Here is a 21,298-nt window from a genome sequence, read left to right as displayed (position 1 = left end):
TTCATTCTGTTTTTCTCTTCCCTTCTCATTCACTTTCTCTTTCGCTTTTTCTTTTGCTTCCTTTCTCTCTCTCTCCCTTACCTTTTGTTTGTTTGTTTCATTTATTATTTTGTTCTTTCTTTCGTTCTTTCTTTCTTTCATGCTTTCTTTTGTTCTTTCTTTCATTATTTCTTTCATTCTTTTTTGTCTTTCTCTGTCTTTCTTGCCTTTTTTCTTTCTGTCTCTTTCTTTGTCCTTTTCTTTATTTCTTTCTCTTTCCCTCTTCATCTCTTTCTTTCTCTTTTTCTGCCTTTCTTTGTCGTTGTCTTTCTTGCCTTTTTCTTTCTTTTTTTGTTCTTTCCTTCTTTCCTTTTTTCTCACCTTTGTGATTTCCTTCTTTCCTTTTTTTGTTTCATGCCTTCTTTCCTAAAGGCAAGGTACTAGCAGCCACTACCAGACCGATTGCCTTTTTTTACGTCTCTTAGCCAAGACCTTTTTGTTTTTACTAAAATTATGAATAGCACATAGTTATCTCTAGGGGTTTTCAGCCGACTTCAGCCATTGGCTCCCTTCCGTGCGAGTTACAACATGCTTCCCTTTCACAAGGAGCACATCTAGGTAGTTCCAATTAATGTCAGTGATGAGGGTCCGATGGCTTCACAAACAATGAAGCTTTGCAAAAACTATGACAAAACAAATAACTGCCAAAAGGCTGTTAGCCAACGTCAGACCTATTGTTAGGTCTAGGTGCTAGGGCACTTCCATAAACCAGGGTGGCTTCCTTAAATAGCAATCTGGCAGGGCAAGAAGGGCTGGTCTGATAGGTCAGTTAGTGGGTCTTTTTTTTATATATATGTTGGATTGTTTAATGGTCTGGTGGGCCAGTTCTTACTATTGATACCTGATTTCACAACAAACATTGTCAGTAGCAAGCACAATTGCACGTAGTCTCCGATACCTTGCAAAACACCTATACAGCGTTTCTCAGCAAGTTGAAAACTGCTCTGATTTGCAAATTTCGGCAACTTTTTTTTGGTTATCTTTTTTGTAGTGTGGGGGGCTTTTGTTTTGATGTCGGGCTAATTTTCTTTCTCAGATTGATCCTGCACTAAAGTCAGAACATTTAAATAATATAAATGCATGATACATTTTGCTCATGTTGTCTTATATAGGCAGCCCTCGACTTAAGGTGTAGAATGTAGGTGTAGAAGGTGTCGACCTAAGGTGTAGAATTTGCTGTTCGCAACCCCTGAAAATAGTATTTATATAGCGCTACTACCCCTGACAAGGCGTCGATGCACTCCTGTTTAAACATGATGACTGGATAACCACAGTTGATACAGAATGCTAAGGTTGGATTTGATTCCAGTTAACATCTGAAAAAGAAATATCCATGAAGGATTTTGAAACTTAGGTTATGTTATGTACTGTAATATTTAAGTGCACGTTTTAATGTGATCTAATACAACATAACAGTCTCCACAATTTTTCCCCATGACCATTATGGCTTTTACAGGCTACTTTAAAACGCTTGCAAATTTCCGTTTGCAGTGACATAGTCATGTCCAAACTACAAATAAAAACAAGCATCACATGCGTGATCTGCAGAAACAGACTCATGCAGCAGGCATTGCTCGTTGTGTCTGGTTGTTGTTTGAGCAATTAGAGAGACTTTATTGGGAATTGCTTGGCATCCCTGCTGCAATATCAGACACTGCTCTGCAAAGATGTGTTTTCATTGATTAACAGCCTTTCCTTAGCCGCGCTGGCACATTGGTGTGCCAAAACACAGGTTCTCTTCATTGAATTGCAAAAACCGTGAAATGTTTTCAATGTTTAGATAAGTAAACAGAAAGAAATTGGCGTGAAACACATAAAGCTACACAGGAGGCATATGGCACATTGTTAACATTTTAGCAAAAAATAAATTATACCTTTATTTACTTACAGGTAGACCTTGCCAACTTGTACATCAAGACAGGAGCCAAGAACATGCCCACTGTGTTTCTGTTAACAGATGCCCAGGTTCCAGACGAACACTTCCTTGTGCTGATTAATGACTTATTGGCATCAGGTAATTAGAGCAACACATTTTTGAAATATCTCTTCCCAGTGACAAATTATCAGTGGTTACTGTGAACTTTAAAAAGAGATAATTTGTCTTTGAGGTTTTTCTCTGGGCAAATTGTTGGGATAAGCCGGTAGACCCATTTAACTTGCAGTGCGCGTAACTTGTGCAGACTTGCTGACCTTTAAGAGACATTTTAAAAATATAGATCGTCGGTGCAGTGTCTTTGCTTGGTGCTTTCATTGAATCAAATGATGACATGCTCATGATTCGCCATTTTGGAAATTAGAGCTTATTTTTGCTGACTGTTAACATAGAAAACAAATCCGTCTTCATTTATAAACAGGACGAACAAGCAGTTCCGTTGATGAGGTTTGTGTGTATAGTCTCGGAAAACTGCCAGCTGTTGTAGGAGTGGCTGTGTGTCAAGCAGAACAATGAGACCAGAGACCATGGGCTGGGTTACAGAAGTGAAAACGAAAAATAGTGCGTTTTGACATCTGCTTTTTAGATCGAGCGCGCAAGTGCTCTTTCCTGTTGTGATCGATCTGTGGGCTTTAAACCACACCTACTGCACGCCCATCACTATCACTCGTTTATGGGCTTGCCTTTCAAAATCCTTTGTTATCATTGGTAAATGCTTTACGTTTGTCCCTCCTTGGGGCGGTTTTGTTACCGCCTTGGCCATCGACCCTGTTACATATAGAATTGCACGTTTGCCAATATGTTTGACTGCAAGCAAATTTCTTTTTTCCTTTTGTGTGTCTCCTTCGCACTCATGCTCATGGTGGTCATGGCGCTTTGAATCCACTTATGTCAAATATTTCACTTTTCATTTTCAATTTATGTGGCAAGAGAAGTCCAGTTAGGAATTTACAAAGCTAACAGCTCTAACTTAAGCAAATGCAAGACCCATTGCATTGCAAATGCTTGTTGAGCTTCTGGTACAGTTGTGCATTCTAGAAGAATTGGACGCAGATGCCTGTGCAGCCTCTACTGTAATTTGCGCTGATGCACAGTGTGAGGGGGCAGTCCTTTATTTCCTTGAGATGTGGCACATGCAAGTGACGGAACAGACCCTCTGCCAGTGAAATACATGCCACATTACACCCTGGGAAGAATACGCAGGAAGTAGCACACGGTTACTGGGCACCCCATTGTCCCCCAATGCCCCCCCAGACACCGCCCTTTGAGAGGGAGCACAGAGGGTTTCTGGGTCCCTTTGCAACCTGGGCTTCAACTGAAGATTTAGGACATGTACAGGAGAGAGCTTGTTTTTCCTGATATTGGGTGTACCATCGCCCTGTAGGGCAGGCCCACCCCATCAGGGTGTGGACTGGCATAACATGGTAACATGGGAAAGTATGTCCGATTTGTATTTGGAGCTCAAAGGTCGTATTGGAGAAATTCTCAGGACAGCAGAAAAGGCAACCCCCTCTTCACTATTTTATCTTCTTGTGTAATAAAGAATGGATCAAACTGTGCTTGCACCAGCTCTGACATGGCATTCACTGGTTTCAAACTTCTTTTGCTGTGTTTACCTAGTACGAAGCGGTGAAAGGACATTTTCTCCTCTTAAAAGTTTGGATTATGTTTGAAGAATATAAATGTGTTCCATTCCATTGACTAAGTAGCAAAATAGTGGAAATCAGTTTGCTCCAGCATTTCATTATTAAAATCACTATTAATCATCTAAATTTATTTATATGAAGTACATGTGTTAAATTTGGTTCCATAGTTCAAATCTTTTTTTCACTAGTGCAAGCTCTTTAAGTAGTATATACTGGAGCAAAACCTATTTGCACCATTCAGTATTATGCAAACAGCAAAACGGGGTTTGCACTATTGTTTCCATAAGTGCACTTTGTTTGTAAAATTGTTTTTGTAGCAAGGACTCTGATGAAGAAGCAGCTCGACAGAAGGTTCATAGAATAGGCTAGAGTCATGCAACATACTGTCCACAGAGGAGTTCACAGACACAACACTTTCCCCCAAGGAAAAAATAATCGCATGACACTCCACAATAATTTCCTTCATCAAACCTGTTTAATGCTGTGACCCGGGGGTCAGTTCGATTGACCAAGAGATGGGAGGAGGTGTGCCTAGATTACCCCTCCCACAAGATGATTTTTGCCCCCCTGGAAACCTATCCCCCAGGGACCGACACAAGAAACAAAATGTCCTAGAGACCCCCACCTCCCCAGGAGAGATGAAATGGAGTGCTGCAGCACTCCCTCAGCATTTTGATCCTGAGGAGGCTAGACCCAGGATACTTGCCATGTGCATACCCCTGCTTCTTATTTGCATATCTGAATGGTGTGGGGTACACCTCTCCATGACCACTTTCTGCACTGACAAAAGCGGGAGAATCCAGGTGCTGCCTCCTGTGTCACCACAGAGCAGTGTTCACTGGACAGAGAGCAGCCCGAGCCATGCGGGCTTAGACTCCACTCCTGACCTAGGTGCTTGATGGAGAAGCAGAGTGGCACTGTGTACGTTTTAAATAGGAAAAAGAGCAATGTGCCATGAAGCTTCATTGGAGCTGAGAAAACCCAGAGCACGGGGGAAGCTACGTGAGGCAGCTAATAAAATATGCAAGAATTTAGGAACATGCTAGAATTCTGTGGAGTGCATTCCCCCTTGATATTTTCTATTCTGTGGTATCCCCAGACAGGACAGGAGCACTACCATCAATATTGTTCAGTGCTGCGGAGGCTGTCAGACGTGCAGCAGCCACCAGAGAATGTAACCCAAAAATCAACCTAGGTCTCCCAGGTCATTATATACAGGACCAGGGGACACTTTTATCGGTTTTCAAGCAGCTCAGCTCTGGAACCTGAAGGCTGCAGTTGATGGGTCTTAGGAGTGTGCTTGCAGTGTGTGAAAAGTAAAAGAAAGATTCTTGCGCACATTGTATTGAATTTATAGTTATTTACTAAGAATGACAAAAATGACAAAGCAGTATTATATGGTTTAATCAAGGTTGTAAACAGGTTTCATTTCCTAGCCCAAAATCAGTCAATTAAAGGTCATTGAGATGTTTTGAGGTGCTATAATAATTACAAGGTTGATAGTGAGCCAGGACAGGCCTTAACGAATGTGATTGTAAGATGTTACACCCATAGTGTTTTTAACTGTGTTCCAACAGTTTTGTATGATATATTTCTGCTTCTTATTAATGTGGTGAAACCCCGACAAAACTGGTAGGCCTGGCTTTAGATAACTACCCCTCATAGCAAAGGTAGGAGGAAACTGTGGTGTTATGCATCAGTGGTTGCTAGGAGAGTGAACTATTAGAATGTGTCAGCATATGTATTTCAACTTGCCTAGATGTATATATTTGTTAAGTCATGTTTAGTATTGAGTAGTCCTTTTATAAGTCAAATCACTGATTGGGTCTGATTTAGTGAGTGTTGATTTTTGCTTGCTTGGGGTAATAGACCATACCCCCTCCCCTGAGTACGCCTGGGACTGCTCTGCTTCGCTATCCTGAAAGAGTCAAGTGCTACTATGAGGTACTTGGTTCGCAGTAGATAGAAGAATGCAGATTTATTAATTGTTTCCCAGTAGATGGAAGGATGCAGACTTTTATCACTGGTAAAGGACCCAACTCATTCAGAACTAATGACCCATTTTCTTACAACAGCATTCAATATTATTCTCTGATGCACAGGGAGCCAGTGAAGTTGCTTCATAAATGGAGAGACATACTGATATTTGGGAATTCTATAAACCAGGCAAGCAGCTGCATTTTGGATCATATGCGGTTCATTCACAGATTTCTAAGCAACTAATAATAAAATAGCATTCCTATGATCAATAGAAGACTGGGCAAGAATGTTTATAACCCAGTGAAACGTTTGCTTAAGATTTTTGTTACATGAACTGAAGGTAAGATTGGCATCATGAAATATGCTTAAATTATGAACAGTTGCAGAAGGAGAAGGACAGAGTCCCATAATTGGAGGCCAGGGCAGTGAGACAAGGCAAGCAGAGCTTGCCAGCTCTATCAGCAGCTTAGTATTGGAAGGGTTAAGTTTAAAAAAGCCCTGGGACATCCACACAAAACCAGGTGTAGAATGATGAAGCATTAGAAAAGGTATGTGGGGTATCAGTGGAGCTACTAGCGTGCCTAAAGACCTTCATGTCACATGGAAACCAGCATTCCAGTCGAAGGCTTTTCCTTAAGAGTATTGTTTATTTTGAGTGTTGAATTCTTGCTTTTGTTCATTTGAACCAACTGGAATAATGAGGATAACAGTGTTTTCTAAAAAAGAAAAGGTCAGGGCCATATTTATACTTTTTGACGCAAAGCTGCGCCGCCGCAGTTTTGCGTCAAACATTTTACCGCCGGCTAACGCCATTTCAATGCGCTGTGCGGGCGTCAAACTTATACTTTGACACACGGCGGCGCAATCAACAGGTGGGAGTCCTTTTTTTTTACGCACATCGCGGCATCAAGTCGTAAAGGAAAACGACGTTAACGCGACGTAAATGACTGTGGGTCGATTTACGGCACCGCAACCCGGATATGCACCGTTTTTTTTACGCAATAGCGTCAAAAATACCCGCGAACACTGCCCTTTCAGCAGAGGAGAGTCAAAATGGATCCCAGATGCCACTACAGACCCCAGGAAGATGACAGCAGACCAGGAACCAGCCAGGATGATCCATACAAGAACCAGGACATATATAGAAAAAAAAGAAAGTGTCGCTTTAGTACAGAGGAGCAGGAAATCCTGGTTAAAGAGGTGACGGAACACCAGCACCAACTGTTCATCACCTCTAAGTTGCCAATCAGTAGGAGAGAGGCCATATGGCAACAAATTGTTGACAAGATCAACAGTGTGGCTGAAGTACGCAGGACAGTCACCGAGTGTAAGAAACGCTGGCATGACTGCAAACGTAGGACAAAGGAAAAAATGGCCAGGAACAGGAAGGCAGCACTGCAGACTGGAGGTGGGAGTCCAGCACACCAGGAGGCCCTGGACCACATGGAGGAGATGGTCGCAGCCGTCATCCCTGAGGAGATCGTCACAGGGATTCAAGGACAGGACAGCGCAGACTACCAGGAGACAACGCACATGCAGGGTAAGTTGTGTGGGGATTTAAAATACAATAATGTTGACTGTAAGCAGGCGGGGAAATACCTACTACACATTGCATGTAAGTCAGCATATACATGGAGTGGCATTGGTAAAGGGGTATGGCAGGGGGGCATGCCCTGCACATACAGAAGCTGGGGTACAACATAACACAACACCAACAACAGTCCCATGGGGGCATCCTGTCATGACAACAATGGAGCTAAGGGAAAGCCTCGACAGGAGGGAAGGCCACTACGTCCAACTTACATCCTGGCACTCGGCAGCCAAAATATCTCCTACATTAACTAGGGCCCTATCAGCAATCCACTAGCCAAAACAACAACTGCAATGTAACTGCAACAACAGTTGACACTAACACCTCTGATCTCTGTGCAGCTATAGTAGCCAATGGCAGTAGCCTCCCCATGGAACATACATACCTAAATTAGGGGGTGAGGATGACATCTGCAACAATCTCCTGAAACAAGACAAAGGCCCCAGTACACTCATATGTCAATGCCCATAGTTGTCACATACATCAGCCAAAGTAAACAGCAATAGGAGCGACACAGCACTAAGGACACACACATGCTGCATGTGTCAGGGTCCTTCACGTGCCTGGCTAACAAGGCAACATCACAAATGTCATACTGCTCAGACAACAGCATTGAGGAGGGGACACATGCAACTGGTCACTGAAATACACCTGCACAGTCAGAGGACCAAATAGGACATTCATACGATAAACAGGGCAATCCAATGTAACACACATTACTCAACATCAGCAGGACACATTAACAATGTCTACATCCATATCACATCATAACATTGCCATGCATAGGATATGCCACACGTCAATTACAACTAAGTCAATGTGAACAATCAGGGATTGGGGCAGGTCCTGAGAGGCAAGTGTGCTGCCAAGGCAATCAGAACAACCACAGCCACTGAAAGGTCTCACCTTAAGAATAGATATACACGGAGGGTCGAGTAGGACAAAAAGATGGCTATTCCCTATTTGGTACAAAGCAACACCTAGAGGCGATTAGGCAGACAAGTCTGATAACTCAATATCATACATGTGACACACAGGTGGGCCATAGGCCTATAACAATGCCCATATGAAGGACAGCAGATACCAATACCAAACAAGATCACAAAGTAAATTAATCAAAAGGCTGGCATGTTACGTAAAAATTGTCACAACACAGACACACTAATTGTACCCTGTTTCATTGCAGAGGAACATGGATCTCCTGCCGGTATGCCTGTCCCTGATTTCCCTGATGACATGGATGACGAGCCCATAAACATTCCCCAGGAGACCATCCAAAAGGTCCTTGAAACCCTCCAGACCCCACCTTCAGTCACAAGGAGGAGCCCAGAACAAGCAGCCATCACAGAAGAACCACCCACCACCCCAATTGCAAGACCTGCCAGCTCCTACACAGCTGAGGACTCTGACGACACTGGCACCAGCTTTGAAAGAACTGTAGTTGGAGTACAGCGGGAGCTGGCCAAGGAGGTGCGGGTGGGGATGCAAAATATGGCAGCCAGCCTTGAGGGGGTGCGCTCGTGCATGATGTCATCTGCAGATCAGGCAGCAGCTATGCAAGCCCTAACATCCATACTGCAAGGACTACAAGAAACTATAAAGGAATTCACCACTGCAGTAAGGGAGTTGCCGCAACACCTCGCACCCCAAACTTTCCACTGCATGCACAAATGCAATCATGACTCCCTCAGGGCCGACCTGGCTGTCTACCATCGTGATGTAGCTGCTATTCTCAAAAACCAGCAGGCCCTCCTTGCTGCAGTACTGCCCTTAAGCCCTTAAGACCTTCACAGGGAGCAGCCACCGGGATGTCTGACTCCACGTCTTCTAACACTGAGGTGTGTGTTGCCCATTCACAACCAACAACAACAAGGACAAAGCAGGCAACACACACATCAGAAGAAGACATGGAACAGATCACATTCACACGGAAGAGTACCCGGAAGCACTAGTCCCTGCACCATGGCCTACTTTGACCAAGGTCCTACGTTTTGTCAATTGCCAGTCTCACTACAACTATACTCAATGACTGTTCTGCTAACCACTGTATGACTTGTCAGCATTGCCAGTGAATGTCTCTCTCCTACTAATCGGCAAATCCTGTCCCTCTGCACTGTCTGTAACATCACCCCAGCATGTCAGGAGCATCATCCACACCCCTTCTGTAGGATCACCATGTAAGAATGCACTAGAACGGACTCAGCAAACATGGACAATGTACATTTTGCACTACAGCACCTATCAATAAAGAGCACTTGCACACCTAATATGTCTCTGTGTAATTTGACACATCAACTGTGCAGTAGATAACTCAAAAGTGCCTGTGTGACAACCATGTAGCTTGTCAATACAACTGTCCTGACATCATGTAGTCTGATACATCTGTGCAGTGGCCAGGATTGCATCATAGCCTGACCATCCTGAGGAGAATAACTGATGAAGGGAGAAACCACACACAATCATGCTGTGTTGGACAGAATAATGCTCCATCAATAGCAATCAAAGTCAACTAATGGTGGCTGATAAATGTGGGCACCATGCAATACTAAAACATTACATTATGCAGTCTAATCTAAGCAAACACAACTAAACACAGCATCAATCACCCTTTCTGAGTATACTTCCAAGAAGGGAAGTCATGTTGAATTGTTGCACACATGATCTATGTTAGTAATGAAGACAAGAAGACAAGAGTGTTAACAACACCTCATATACAATGATGTCCCTGAACATCACACTGCAGTCCGACCTAATAAATTACCCACAATACCGAGTCTGGAAGCACACTTTGTGATGTAGAAAACATACTCATCAACACAAATCCTTTGTGATCCATGTAAACTCCAAATGGTGGTTCTATCAAATGGTGGATACTTACCAAGTAAGCACAGGGGTAGCTGCCATTTTAAACCTCTTTTTTCTTCGGTGTGTAGAATAGGACACAAATGTCATAGAACAACAATCACCTACACTGATGGCAATGCCATGATCAAGTAGCAGTTAACACATAATGCAAAGGGTTAACTATATATTTATTCATAAGTATTCACACCAGAGGCAACTAAGGGAAAAGTCATACCTACACTAATCTAACCTGACTACTCCTAACCCACAACTGTCCCTAACTAACCTAAGCTAAACTTACTCTACACATATAACGAATCGATCTAAACATCAACCCCCCACCCACCATTATGAGACAGGACACATGCAGGACAACACATACTAACCTACACACATACTATACTATCCTAAACAATCATATATATATATATATATATATATTTTATAATTATTATTATTATTATTATTGTTTTTTTTTTTCTAAACAGACAGGAATCCCAACATTGACCCCCACCCACCCACACACTCAAAAATGAAAAATAGAAAGAATAAGGACCCCCCACCCTCCTCCCTAACACTAACTAAGCTAACAACCTATACTAACCTAACACTAATCCCCAAAACCCACCTATCATGATAAAAAGGAAAGAGGAGAGAGGGGAGGGATAAATTAAAATAGACCATATAAGTCCTAGAGGTTGGCCCTCCGTAGGGTCCGCCTGATGGACCTGACCCGCTTCTTTATGTATGCCACATCCTGGCTCAGCTTGTCCACCTTCCGAATGAACTTGTCCATTTTGCGGTCTAAAGCCTGGAATGCCGCAGGGTCAATTGGAGGTGCTGCTGCTGTCTGTGTGCTGGCAGAGGTGCTCTGTGTCGGAGTTGTTTGTAGCCCACTGTATACATTGATGAGGCTAATGACAAATTAGTGTCTGAGGTACAAGAGGTTTTGGACAGCATGTGTGGTCCATAGGTGGACCCCAGGTATCTGTAGAGTGACCCACGGACAGGTGCCAGTCAGGCTGACAGGATGCTGGGTCAATCAGGAACAAGTTCTTTCAGTAATTACATGATCAAGTGTTCTGACTAGGACTGGTCAGAGGGAGCAGTAGACAGTTGAGATGTCACACTGTATGTCCTGTGTTGTTTTGAAGGTGACACATGAACCCTGATAAAGTTTTCTACGGCAACATTAGTGTCAAAGCTTAATGATGTAATAGCTCAAATTCAAACATGTATGCAGTAGGAGGCATCAGCAGGGACGGGGCATGTACATTTGGGTGGTGTGCATGGAGGGGATCACTGGTGTGGCCTCCATTAGTGGCTCACTAGTCCTGTCAGATGAGATTTGCTGATAATTAGCCTACAGTACCTTTCACAGAAGAATCAATCTACAGGTGATTCCAGGCCTTAAAAACTCCAAGCCAGTGTATTATATGAGCTGAGTTCCATGCAGTGAGATGGTACTATGACAATGGTAGGCATAGGAAAGGGTGTGGCACCCTGGATGACTCTTGTGAGTATGTGTGTGTAGATGAGGGAATCTCAGTGCACACAAATCGGCATTCCAGGGACCTCTTCAGACAGGTGGGGTGTGAGCAGCTGCAAGTGTGTGTAATGTTTTTAGAAAAGGGCTGACATGTAGATGGGATGTGATGTGCTGGATGCTTGTCATGGGTGTAGCACTTGTGCTGTGTATGTTCTGCTTATGTGTAACTCTAGTGACAGATAGTCATTGCAATGATAGTAAGTAGTTGGAATTACTGTTGGCAAGAGTCTAGTACTACATTCCTGTTCCTGAAGCATTAGCATGTGAACTGCCTGATGTATGAGGCCTGTTTTCCCCTAGTTGAGTGATGGTGTTTTAGTTGTGTGCCATCTGCTGCGATGATCCATGTTTACTACATGTATGTGAGTCATATGTGTGGTCCTCAGTTATTGCCCTTCAAAGGTGAACTGTACAGGATGTCTGACATTTACATTGTGTGTGTATTTGACCATTGTATGGTGGCCATTACATTTGTGGTGTATTTTTGTGTGTGATGATTGTTATATCATTATTGCTCAATGAGACGACATTCTTCTTCAGATATTTCAAGCTAAAGGTGGGCAGAAATGAATAGGCCAAACCATGATGTGGTGTTTGTTATCAGTGTTTATTTACAATAGTGCATTAAGTGGTGATGGTGATAATTATGCAAAGAAATTATTTACAATGTGTTGGCGCCTACGCACTCCAGCAGCCGTGTTTGGTTGTTCCCCCTCCTGTTGCAGGCCAGCATCCTCCTCTTCTTCGTCTTCAGGCATGTATGGGTCTGGTTCGAGGAGGGGAATGTTCCTTTTTACACAAATGTTGTGCAATATTGCACATGTGAGTATGATCCTACAGACCATCTCAGGGGAATATAGTAGGCTACCGCCAGTGATATCAAGGCAGCGGAACCTTGACTTGAGGATCCCAAAGGTCCGCTCGACAATGCTGCGTGTCCTCTTATGGGCGTTGTTGTATGCCCGCTCTGCAGCAGTACTCGGGTTCCCAAATGGTGTCATTAGCCATGGCTGGATGCCATACCCCTGATCAGCTGAAAGAAAAACACAGAATGGGATCATGTAGATGTAGCTGGCACTATTGAAAAGACCTTTAATGGCAGTAGTTGTCTTGTGTTGTCTGTGACTCTTTTGTGTACTAATGTGACATCCTATACTTGTAGGCTATACCATCTGCATTGTGTTGTTTCCTTGGCTGAGCAAGTTTTTGTCTGCTAACCGTTTGTCAGCAGTATGTTTTGGATTTGCAGTAGTGTGCCCTCCCTAGCATTGTGTCTTGTGATACAGGTGTCCGTGTGTCTTCACTGAGGGTGAGATGATAGTTCCATGCACAATTAAAATTGTAAGTGTTGTTAACACGTTCATATCAAAGTACCCTGTACATCCCATACCTTGAAACTTATGCAATGTATTAATGTAAAGGTCATTGTGACACTTACAATTTGCAAGGTGACATTTAGGCAACCACACTCATTAATGTCTTCACATTAGGCTGTACAGTAAATTGCGATGTGTGACAGGTTCAATGGTGAGTTAAGAAACATGGCTAGTGATGTCAGGACCTCAGTGTGTTCCTGTCTAGATGTTGCTGTTGTGGTGTATGTGTTGTGTGTCCTAGAGGGTTGCTGTGCAGTGTGAATATAAGTAGGTTTCTGTACTTACCAACAAGTAGTCCATTGCCATACCGTCCATCCTGGAAGTGTTGGTTGATGGTGCAGTGACGGAAGATGAATGAGTCATGTACACTCCCAGGATATTTTGTCACGATGTTGGTGATCAATCCCTGGTGATCGACTATGGCCTGCACGTTGATTGAATGTGTGTGCTTCCTGTTGCGGTAGAGGTGTTCTGTTGCAGCAGGTGGCACAAGGCGTACGTGTGTGCAGTCGATTGCACCAAGGACGTGTGGGAAGCCACTGATGAGGTAGAACCCCTGTTTTGTTTCCTGCTGCTTCTGCAGTGTGTTAGGGAAGCAGATGTGGAGGGGTGTCAGGCGAATGATGGCATCCAGTACTTTTGGCAGAAATGCGGAGAATGATGGTTGTGATATTCCGCCAACCAGGGCACCAGTTGTTTGAAATGAGCCACTTGCCAGCAGGTGAAGTACGGCAAGCAGCTTTGTTTCTGTTGGGATGGTGCGGGGTGTCACTAAAGTGGGGGCCAACTGCGGTTCAATGTTGAGCAGCAGCTGCTGAATGGCCTGCCAGGTCAACCGGTACCTCTGTATGATGTCATGTTCCCTGAGGCCATGCAGGGTTGTTCTTGGGCGGAATATCCTCTCCTGCCTTCTACGCTGCCTTTGGGGTCCCTGCTGGTGTTGTGGTAGCTGCTGTTGTTGCTGCTGGGCTCTGCGTCCACGTGCACGCTGGATAAGAATCACCTCCATGTCTACCTGTTGCTGCTCTGCTGCTCTGCTGCTCTGCTGTTTGTTCTGTGTGTTCTGCTTAAATACAGGTGTGTTTGCCCCATTTTAACGCCTGCCCTGACCCAGGCGTTAAATTTTGATGCACATCGGGCTGTGCGTCATTTTTTTGCTCCGCCTCCCGGCCGAGTCTCATTTTTGCCCGGAAGCATAAATACGACGCACAGCCGTTTGCGTCATTTTTGGGACGGGAACGCCTACCCTGCATATCATTAACGCAGGGCGGGTTGCGACATCCAAAAAATGACGCACACGGCGGAATTTTGTCGTCCGCAGGCTTGGGCGTCAGAGTTTAAATATGGAGCAACGTTTGCGCTGATTGTGCGTCGAATTTGTTTATGCCCCTCAGTATTTAACAAATGCTACTGAAATAACAACGGTTTTCAGATCAGCCAGCATGCTCCAGAATATTCAGGACCCTCCATACACAGAGTTCCTTTTGACCTTGTTTCAAAGTACAAACAAACAAGTACACCCTCTCTAGCACACAAGATTACAGTCTTGCTAAAGCTCTGTTACAATTAAGGGACTCACACGGCATGGGTGCAGGGAGGATTCTTGGGCCCTGACCTTAGCTTCTTTTCCTCAAAACTGAAAGCATAAGCAGAGATGAAGGACCATTTTGTCTTAGTTCCATCCAAAAAATCCATGTCAGAGGCCAGAATGTGCCACGATTTTCACTTTGGGGCACAGGTGGGGTGGGGGTGGAGGTGTTGTTCTGTGGTGTATATGGGTGCATGTGTGTTAAGCATGTAAATAGTTAGTCTGAACAAAATGACACTACCTTCTGGCATCCAGGAATAGCTGCCCAATTAGTGACCAACTGCTGGCAGTCCAGGGCTTGATATGGCCACCCCAATTCCAGTACAGGCTCCAGCGTAGCTGCATCAACATGTGGTGTGCCAGTGTGTGTACTCCTGGGTTGAACTATGTGGTTTCAGTGTCCTACTTGGCATGCAAAGGTGCACTCACTTAACTGCTTGTTACTGTAGGGTGCTGCCAGTCCCAACCAAATCTCTATGTGGCGACATTCTGGCTTTGTAGAGTGCGTATTCTTTTAGGTAGCTGTTCTGCCATAAAGAAGACAGACTTGTTGCCCTGAGCGCAAACTACTCGACTGAAGAGTCTATTATAAAGCATCTCTCATGTTCTGGACCCATATCTCCCACTGTATGCTCTACCTAACGATCTGCCTACTTGTAGGCCAGCAGTTTCTTCATTCACTTTGTCTTTTAAAAAACAGGTCAATTACCAACAAGCATTTGCAATGCAATGGGTCTCACATTTGCTTGAGTTAGAGCTGTTGGCATTGTAAATTCAAAACTGGACTTTTCTTACCACATAAATTGGTCAACCCTGCCTCATATTTGGTCTTTTCCTGCCACATAACTCCAGTGGCCGTGCATATAACTAAAGCACTTGCATTTACTGGCTAACACAATTCCCAAAACAAGGCAGCCACAGAGCAGTAACGAGAGGAATAAACCTGAAGGGTCACCCAAACATATCAAGTGTTCAAACAGTCATGGTGTATTAAGGATGTTAAATTGGCCTGAACTGTGGTCATAATTTCAATAAGGACAGATTAATAAAACAGATACAATTATCATATAAACCCAATAAGAACCTTTATCAGAAATAAACATTTGGCATTAGACTGTACTGCTCAGAACAGCCCCTAGCCGATACCACAATGAAAATAGCATTTGTAAGAAACATGGTCATGTTACCATATAGTTAGCCCCTAGAGAACAAAATTACATGAAAAGAAAATGACTGAAAGTGTTGCAGTGTACCATATATTTAACCCTTAGAGAACATAGTGCATTACATATTTTCAGGGCTAGTAGGTCTACTACAGTGATAGTACAAACACAAACTACTCTCAGATGTAAAACAAAAGTTCCATCCATGAGAGAGATTAAAAAGACACTGAATGTAAGGAGGGGTTATTATTTTATGGTCCCCAATGACCTAGTGTGGGGACTCAGAGATGATCTAGACAGAAAGAGCAGGCTGTGGTGAACGTTTTGGTGGTGGTCCCATTGTCCTAGGACCACCACAGGTTGATTTATGGGCAAAAATGTTTCGAAAAAGAATGCTTGCAATGCATTATGTGGTGACTTTTCCCAAATGGTGTGAATATTGTAGTATCAGCTCTCCAACTGTGCCTGGAGATCCATGTTGCAGATTTCTGTGTTTTTAGTAAAGCATTTATCAATTATATGTGGTTTTGGGAAAGCTATGGAGCGTGAAGGGGAGATCCAAATGAAACTATTCTGTTTACGTAACAGTGTGAACAATGTGACCAGCGCTCCAATACTGTGCCAGTGGAGTGTGCGCTGTTGGTACTGTGAGAGCCATGGCTGCCATGGAACAAGAAGGGGAGAGACAAAAGAAAAAAATAGTTCACCCACGCTGAAGTATATTGGCCATCATGCAATTATCCATGTAACAGGGTTAGTCTGCAAAGCGATAACAAAACTGGCCTGAGGTGGGACAAACGTAAAGCATTTACCAATGACATCACGAGAGTTTTGGAAGGCAAGCCCACGAACCAGTGAAAGTGATGGGTGTGAGGTGGGCGTGGTTAAAGCCTGCAATACTTACAACAGGTCAAAGCGCTTGCACGCTCGACCTAAAAATGAGGACAAATCACTATTCCCTTTCTCACTCTAACCTTGGTATATTCAAAACTTCACTTTATCCCAGGGCTTATCCTATGAATACAAGTTTCACGCTGGAAGTATGCCATCATACCATGGTTTGGAGCTGGCATCTTGCATTATTTTGGAAGACATTGTTGGAGGTTCTTATTGATCCTCTCTACATTCTACAAATTCAGGTCCTGAAGAACCTGGGAATTGACTAGTGTACATAGAGGCCCACACAGCAAGAAATGGACACTATTTATACAAAAACATATAGGTGGTTATAGGTTATTATGACCCTGGTGGCCACCTGACTGCTAGGGCAAAGGTGGTGGTTTCACCGTCAACAGGCTGGTGGTGAAGACGGCTACATTATGAGTGTGGCGAGTTGGCCTCTGCCATCCCGCCACATCTCCACTCATACTACCAGGGCAGTCAGAGCCACTGGGCCGGAGATATGCATTTCCGACCTGGCGGTCCACAGAACACTGTCGATTGTATTAGGAGCCGCCTTTCCACCAGGGTTTCCGCAGTGGCAGCACCATCACGAAAACCCTGGTGGAAAGGCTATCGGTGACAGGGAATTTCTTCCCTGTCACGGGTACGTGACTCCCCCCCATCCCCCAGCAAGCACTAAACCCCATTTCCAGACACATCACCCCCTACTCCCACCCCTCCTCCTCTAGACACAGCACCCCCTCCCCACATATAAATGCACACAGACACCCACATGCACCAGCATACACTCATTCACCTACACTTGCATACACACCTCCACCCGCAGCATGACTACTGCGGGATTTCCACCCAAAGTGTGGCGGAAATCCAGCAGTACCCGTAATATGGTAGGCGGAAGACTGCCAAAGTCATAATGACCACCATGGTCTGAAACCATGAATACGGTCAAACCGTGTTTTCTTAAATTTAAATAATTCAACAACATTTTTATTAAAACAACTTTACCATCCATTTCAGTGCTAAATCATGCTTGCCACACAACTATTGTGGGAATAATAAGGTATTTCACCTTGGCAACCTGCTTAAAACATTGATGACCAGAATCTCTCATGTAGGAAAGCCTTTGATACATTTTCTTAATCTTCGAAATGTTTCATGGAAAAAAATTCCTTTTGTCATCCATCAAGAGCTAAATCATGCAGTGCACCTTGGCACACTGCTCCCCTGAAGTACCCATGCATGGTACTAGAAGAACACTAACTAAGAGGCACAAAACAGAACTATAGAGCCCACCTGAATATTTGTAAGAAAGCCATTAAGCACGCCAAACAAATTTACTGAGATTATGAAATCCACAATATTACTCCTCAGCACACTCCTGCTCACCGCCAGGATACCCTCACAGGTGATAGTCCACTTTAGAGAGCAAAATAGCAATTCAGCTAACTATCCAGTAACTCTTAAGATGAGTGGTGTCAGCTGTTAAGGGTTCACAGAAGTCTAATGTGATTATTCCACCCAAAACTATTGTAAGAGGCTAAACAGCTACTTCGCTGCCAACATTATAAAGTGGTTAGGTGGATTGGAAAGGACATTGGTAGAGGTGACATGGCTGACCCACAGATGACATCCACCACATGAATACCCTTAACTGTTCCTTTGTGTTAACTGTTCTTGTGGCCTTGCTGTGCCAGTAACTATTTCTTCTTCAGAGGACAATGGCCTTGACCCTTTGGCTTGCATAGGATGCAGGCCTCCTCCTTACTCTTCCCTCTTCTCTGATGTCTCTTCACATCCCTCTGTCTCACTGATTTCTGATGTGTTATCAGGAAAGTAATATCCACCAGATATTCACGTGCTACACTCAGTCAGTTTATTCTGCTCAGCCACCACTTTAGCCATGTGTGTTGAACACAGTAGATGTATTTGGACTTGGGGGCATATATTTATGGAAAATGATGCACAACTGTGCTAGTGCAGTTGTGCTTCAAAACATTTAGCGCAAACTAACGCCATTCCATAGCGCCATCCGTACACCATATTAAAAAAAAAGACGCACAATTGAGCTAAGGACTAGTTAGCATCTAAAGAAAAGATGCTAGCCAGTGAGGGATGGCGTTAGGGAAAGTGGTGCTAGTGGGCCAAAAATGACACTAGACTGATTAGCAGCAAACAAATTGGCACTAGTCAGCCTAGTGTCATTTTATGGTCGTACAAGCAGCCAAAAAAATGTTGCCTGTGAAAGTATTGACAGGACCCCATTTGCACAACCCCAATGTAGCAACACAGGGGACAAGTGTCCCCAGGACAATCCCAACACAACCAGCGCCATCCAGGGGGCCCCATGTAAGTGGCCTCCAGTGGCACACAACAGACTAGTACGAATACTTACCTGGGGTGGGCTCCCCCATCCTGTATTGTCCCTGTGGTGTGGGTGATGGTGGTGCTGGGGGTTGGGGTGGGCATCTATGTGCCCAACATGGTGACTCCACAGTGTTTCCCCATGGAAATGTGCTTAACAGCACTTTAACGCCTTGTCTGACCAAGCGTTAAACACTAATCGGCCTTAGAGTCATTCTGTAGGTCCGCCTCCTTAGTGTGCATTGATTTAGTATTTGGAGGTAAATATGGCGCTGGTTGGCTAGCGTAATGTTTAGGAAGGGAACGCGTACCTTGCATATCATTGTCGCTATTTGACCCAAGGTGGGTTGGCGCTTCCTAAAAATGACGCTAACTCTGATATTTTGGCGCTAGATGGGTTTAGAGTCAAATCTAAATGTTTAGTTAGCACCGCTTTAGCATTAGTGTGCAGCACCACTTTCCTTAAATAAGGCCCTTAAACTTCGGTTTCGAAATGTCTGAGCAATGGTACCAGGTGTTTACATGTAATCAGCATACAAATCGGTGATGTGTGATCTAGCATCTCAGATAGCTTTAACTTTAATTAAGTGATAGAAGTGTGGGTTGTGATATATATATTTTCAATGGCCCTCATGGTGCTTGTCCAGAAAGTGTGCAGTAAGCCATACATACACTGCTGTGCCATACATTATCTATCTTGCAAATATCACAAATTGGTAATATGTTTCTGCACATTTTTTGAGACAGCACCTGTTGCGTGCAACTCAAATGACCTGCCATTGAAATGGCAGCCACAAACCTATAGTTCATCTGAAATTAAGTAGTTATTGAAAGTGGAGTGCAGCTAGTCCCTTGAGTGGGGTAAGGGAGTGGCATTTTGTGATATGGGCACACTCACCTAATGAAAAGAAATGCCTATTGTAGAAAATCGGTCCTCACGTATTTTTCATCTTTTTCTGGACCCTATTTTTGCTAGCTTTAGGACACGGTGAACTTTACCGCTTCTAAACAGTAGTAAGGTGCCTGTCCTTCCCCTCTAAAATATGTGGTGTACTTTGGAGCTTCCTACTTAACTTCCCTGTAAGTCTATTGTGAATGGTTCAGAAAGGGCACCTGTGGCGAGGGAAAAGAAGTCATCTGGTATGCAGGATGGATTTACACCACCTGCATAAGTGACAAAACATATGTTGGCCATGAACACCTCTGCCTTGTGCCTAGACTGCAGTTTACATGCACTTCAATGAGACATTTGCCATGTAGAAAAAGACTACTTTATATATTCATAAGTCACTCCTTATCAGACACCCTTTCAGAGGGCCACAGGGCACACAGGGGTTACTGGGCCCTACCATACGGGTTGAGGCCTTTTACTCCTGATGTCCCGGGCCACAACCTACTATGGATCCTGCGCAACTGGGCCATGTACCTCTTCTGTACTTCACTCTCAGTGGTAGCTGTGAATGTGCAGTGTAAGGTTCCCTCGGGGGGAGGTGTGGATACAGATCAATAAATACACCTCATAACTCAGAGCGCATATAAGTATCAGTAAAATCAAAGTCTAGTCAAATACTTATTTTTATAATAAAAAAGTATTTTATTTCTAACTGACTCTTCTCATGCAAAGGAAGGTTATGCCATTTGTATCCAACACATTTCTCCCTTGAGGTCGGGGCTCTCGTATTTCACTAGCAAATCCCTGTCCCACCCACTCTTTGCAATGAGTTGCCAGGGTTTTTCCACATTTACTGGTGGCAACATTCAGGGAATACTCACTAGGAGGTCTTAGCTTAAGAGTCCACTCTGACTCTAAGAAAATAGTCAAAAGTCTCTTGTTCCCACCGCACTCTTAGCAGTAAGTCCCCTGGAGCATAGAAAGCCTGTAGCCAGTCTTACCCACTCTAGCAGAGAGTAAACATGCAGCGTCTTAGCGGGTGCCCCATCTGCCGGCACTCTCAAGGCTCTGGTCCTGCTTGGAGAGTCTGCTGCACTCAGGAGGTACAACAGCACTCGGCAGGTGCAAGTTGTCCTCTGAGCCTACATGGTCAGATGTGCTCAAGCGCAGTACTTTCTGTGCTCCCCAACAGACGGGAGGGGTTGATTTTGAAGCTCCTGAGCCAGATCCCAGTGATGTGGAAATGTGTCCATGACATCCTCACTCAGTCTACATTGCAAGTCAGGTGCAGTCATCAATGCTCTTATTGACCTACGAATCATCATGGCTTCACAGTTCTCGCGCTTCTGCCCAATCCTCACAGCACAATTATTTCTGGAAGCCCCTCCCGGCATACGGGGTTACAGCATCACTGCCACTCAAGGTGATGGCCC

At 44.1% G+C, this 21,298-nt stretch overlaps 1 protein-coding gene across 1 annotated transcript in view; it reads left to right on the top strand.

Annotated features, from left to right (window-relative positions):
- DNAH11 (dynein axonemal heavy chain 11) overlaps positions 1 to 21,298 on the top strand; it is a 2,866,633-nt gene that overhangs the window by 1,739,572 nt on the left and 1,105,763 nt on the right. The window contains exon 53 of the mRNA XM_069211469.1: positions 1,930 to 2,053. Coding sequence (XP_069067570.1) covers positions 1,930 to 2,053 — 124 coding nt within the window. The remainder of the gene's footprint in view (positions 1 to 1,929; positions 2,054 to 21,298) is intronic.

This window comes from Pleurodeles waltl, chromosome 10 (genome assembly GCF_031143425.1).
Source record: "Pleurodeles waltl isolate 20211129_DDA chromosome 10, aPleWal1.hap1.20221129, whole genome shotgun sequence".
NCBI lineage: Eukaryota > Metazoa > Chordata > Amphibia > Caudata > Salamandridae > Pleurodeles > Pleurodeles waltl.
Note: the sequence above shows the minus strand (reverse complement) of the source record. Positions and strands in the feature narration are given on the sequence as shown.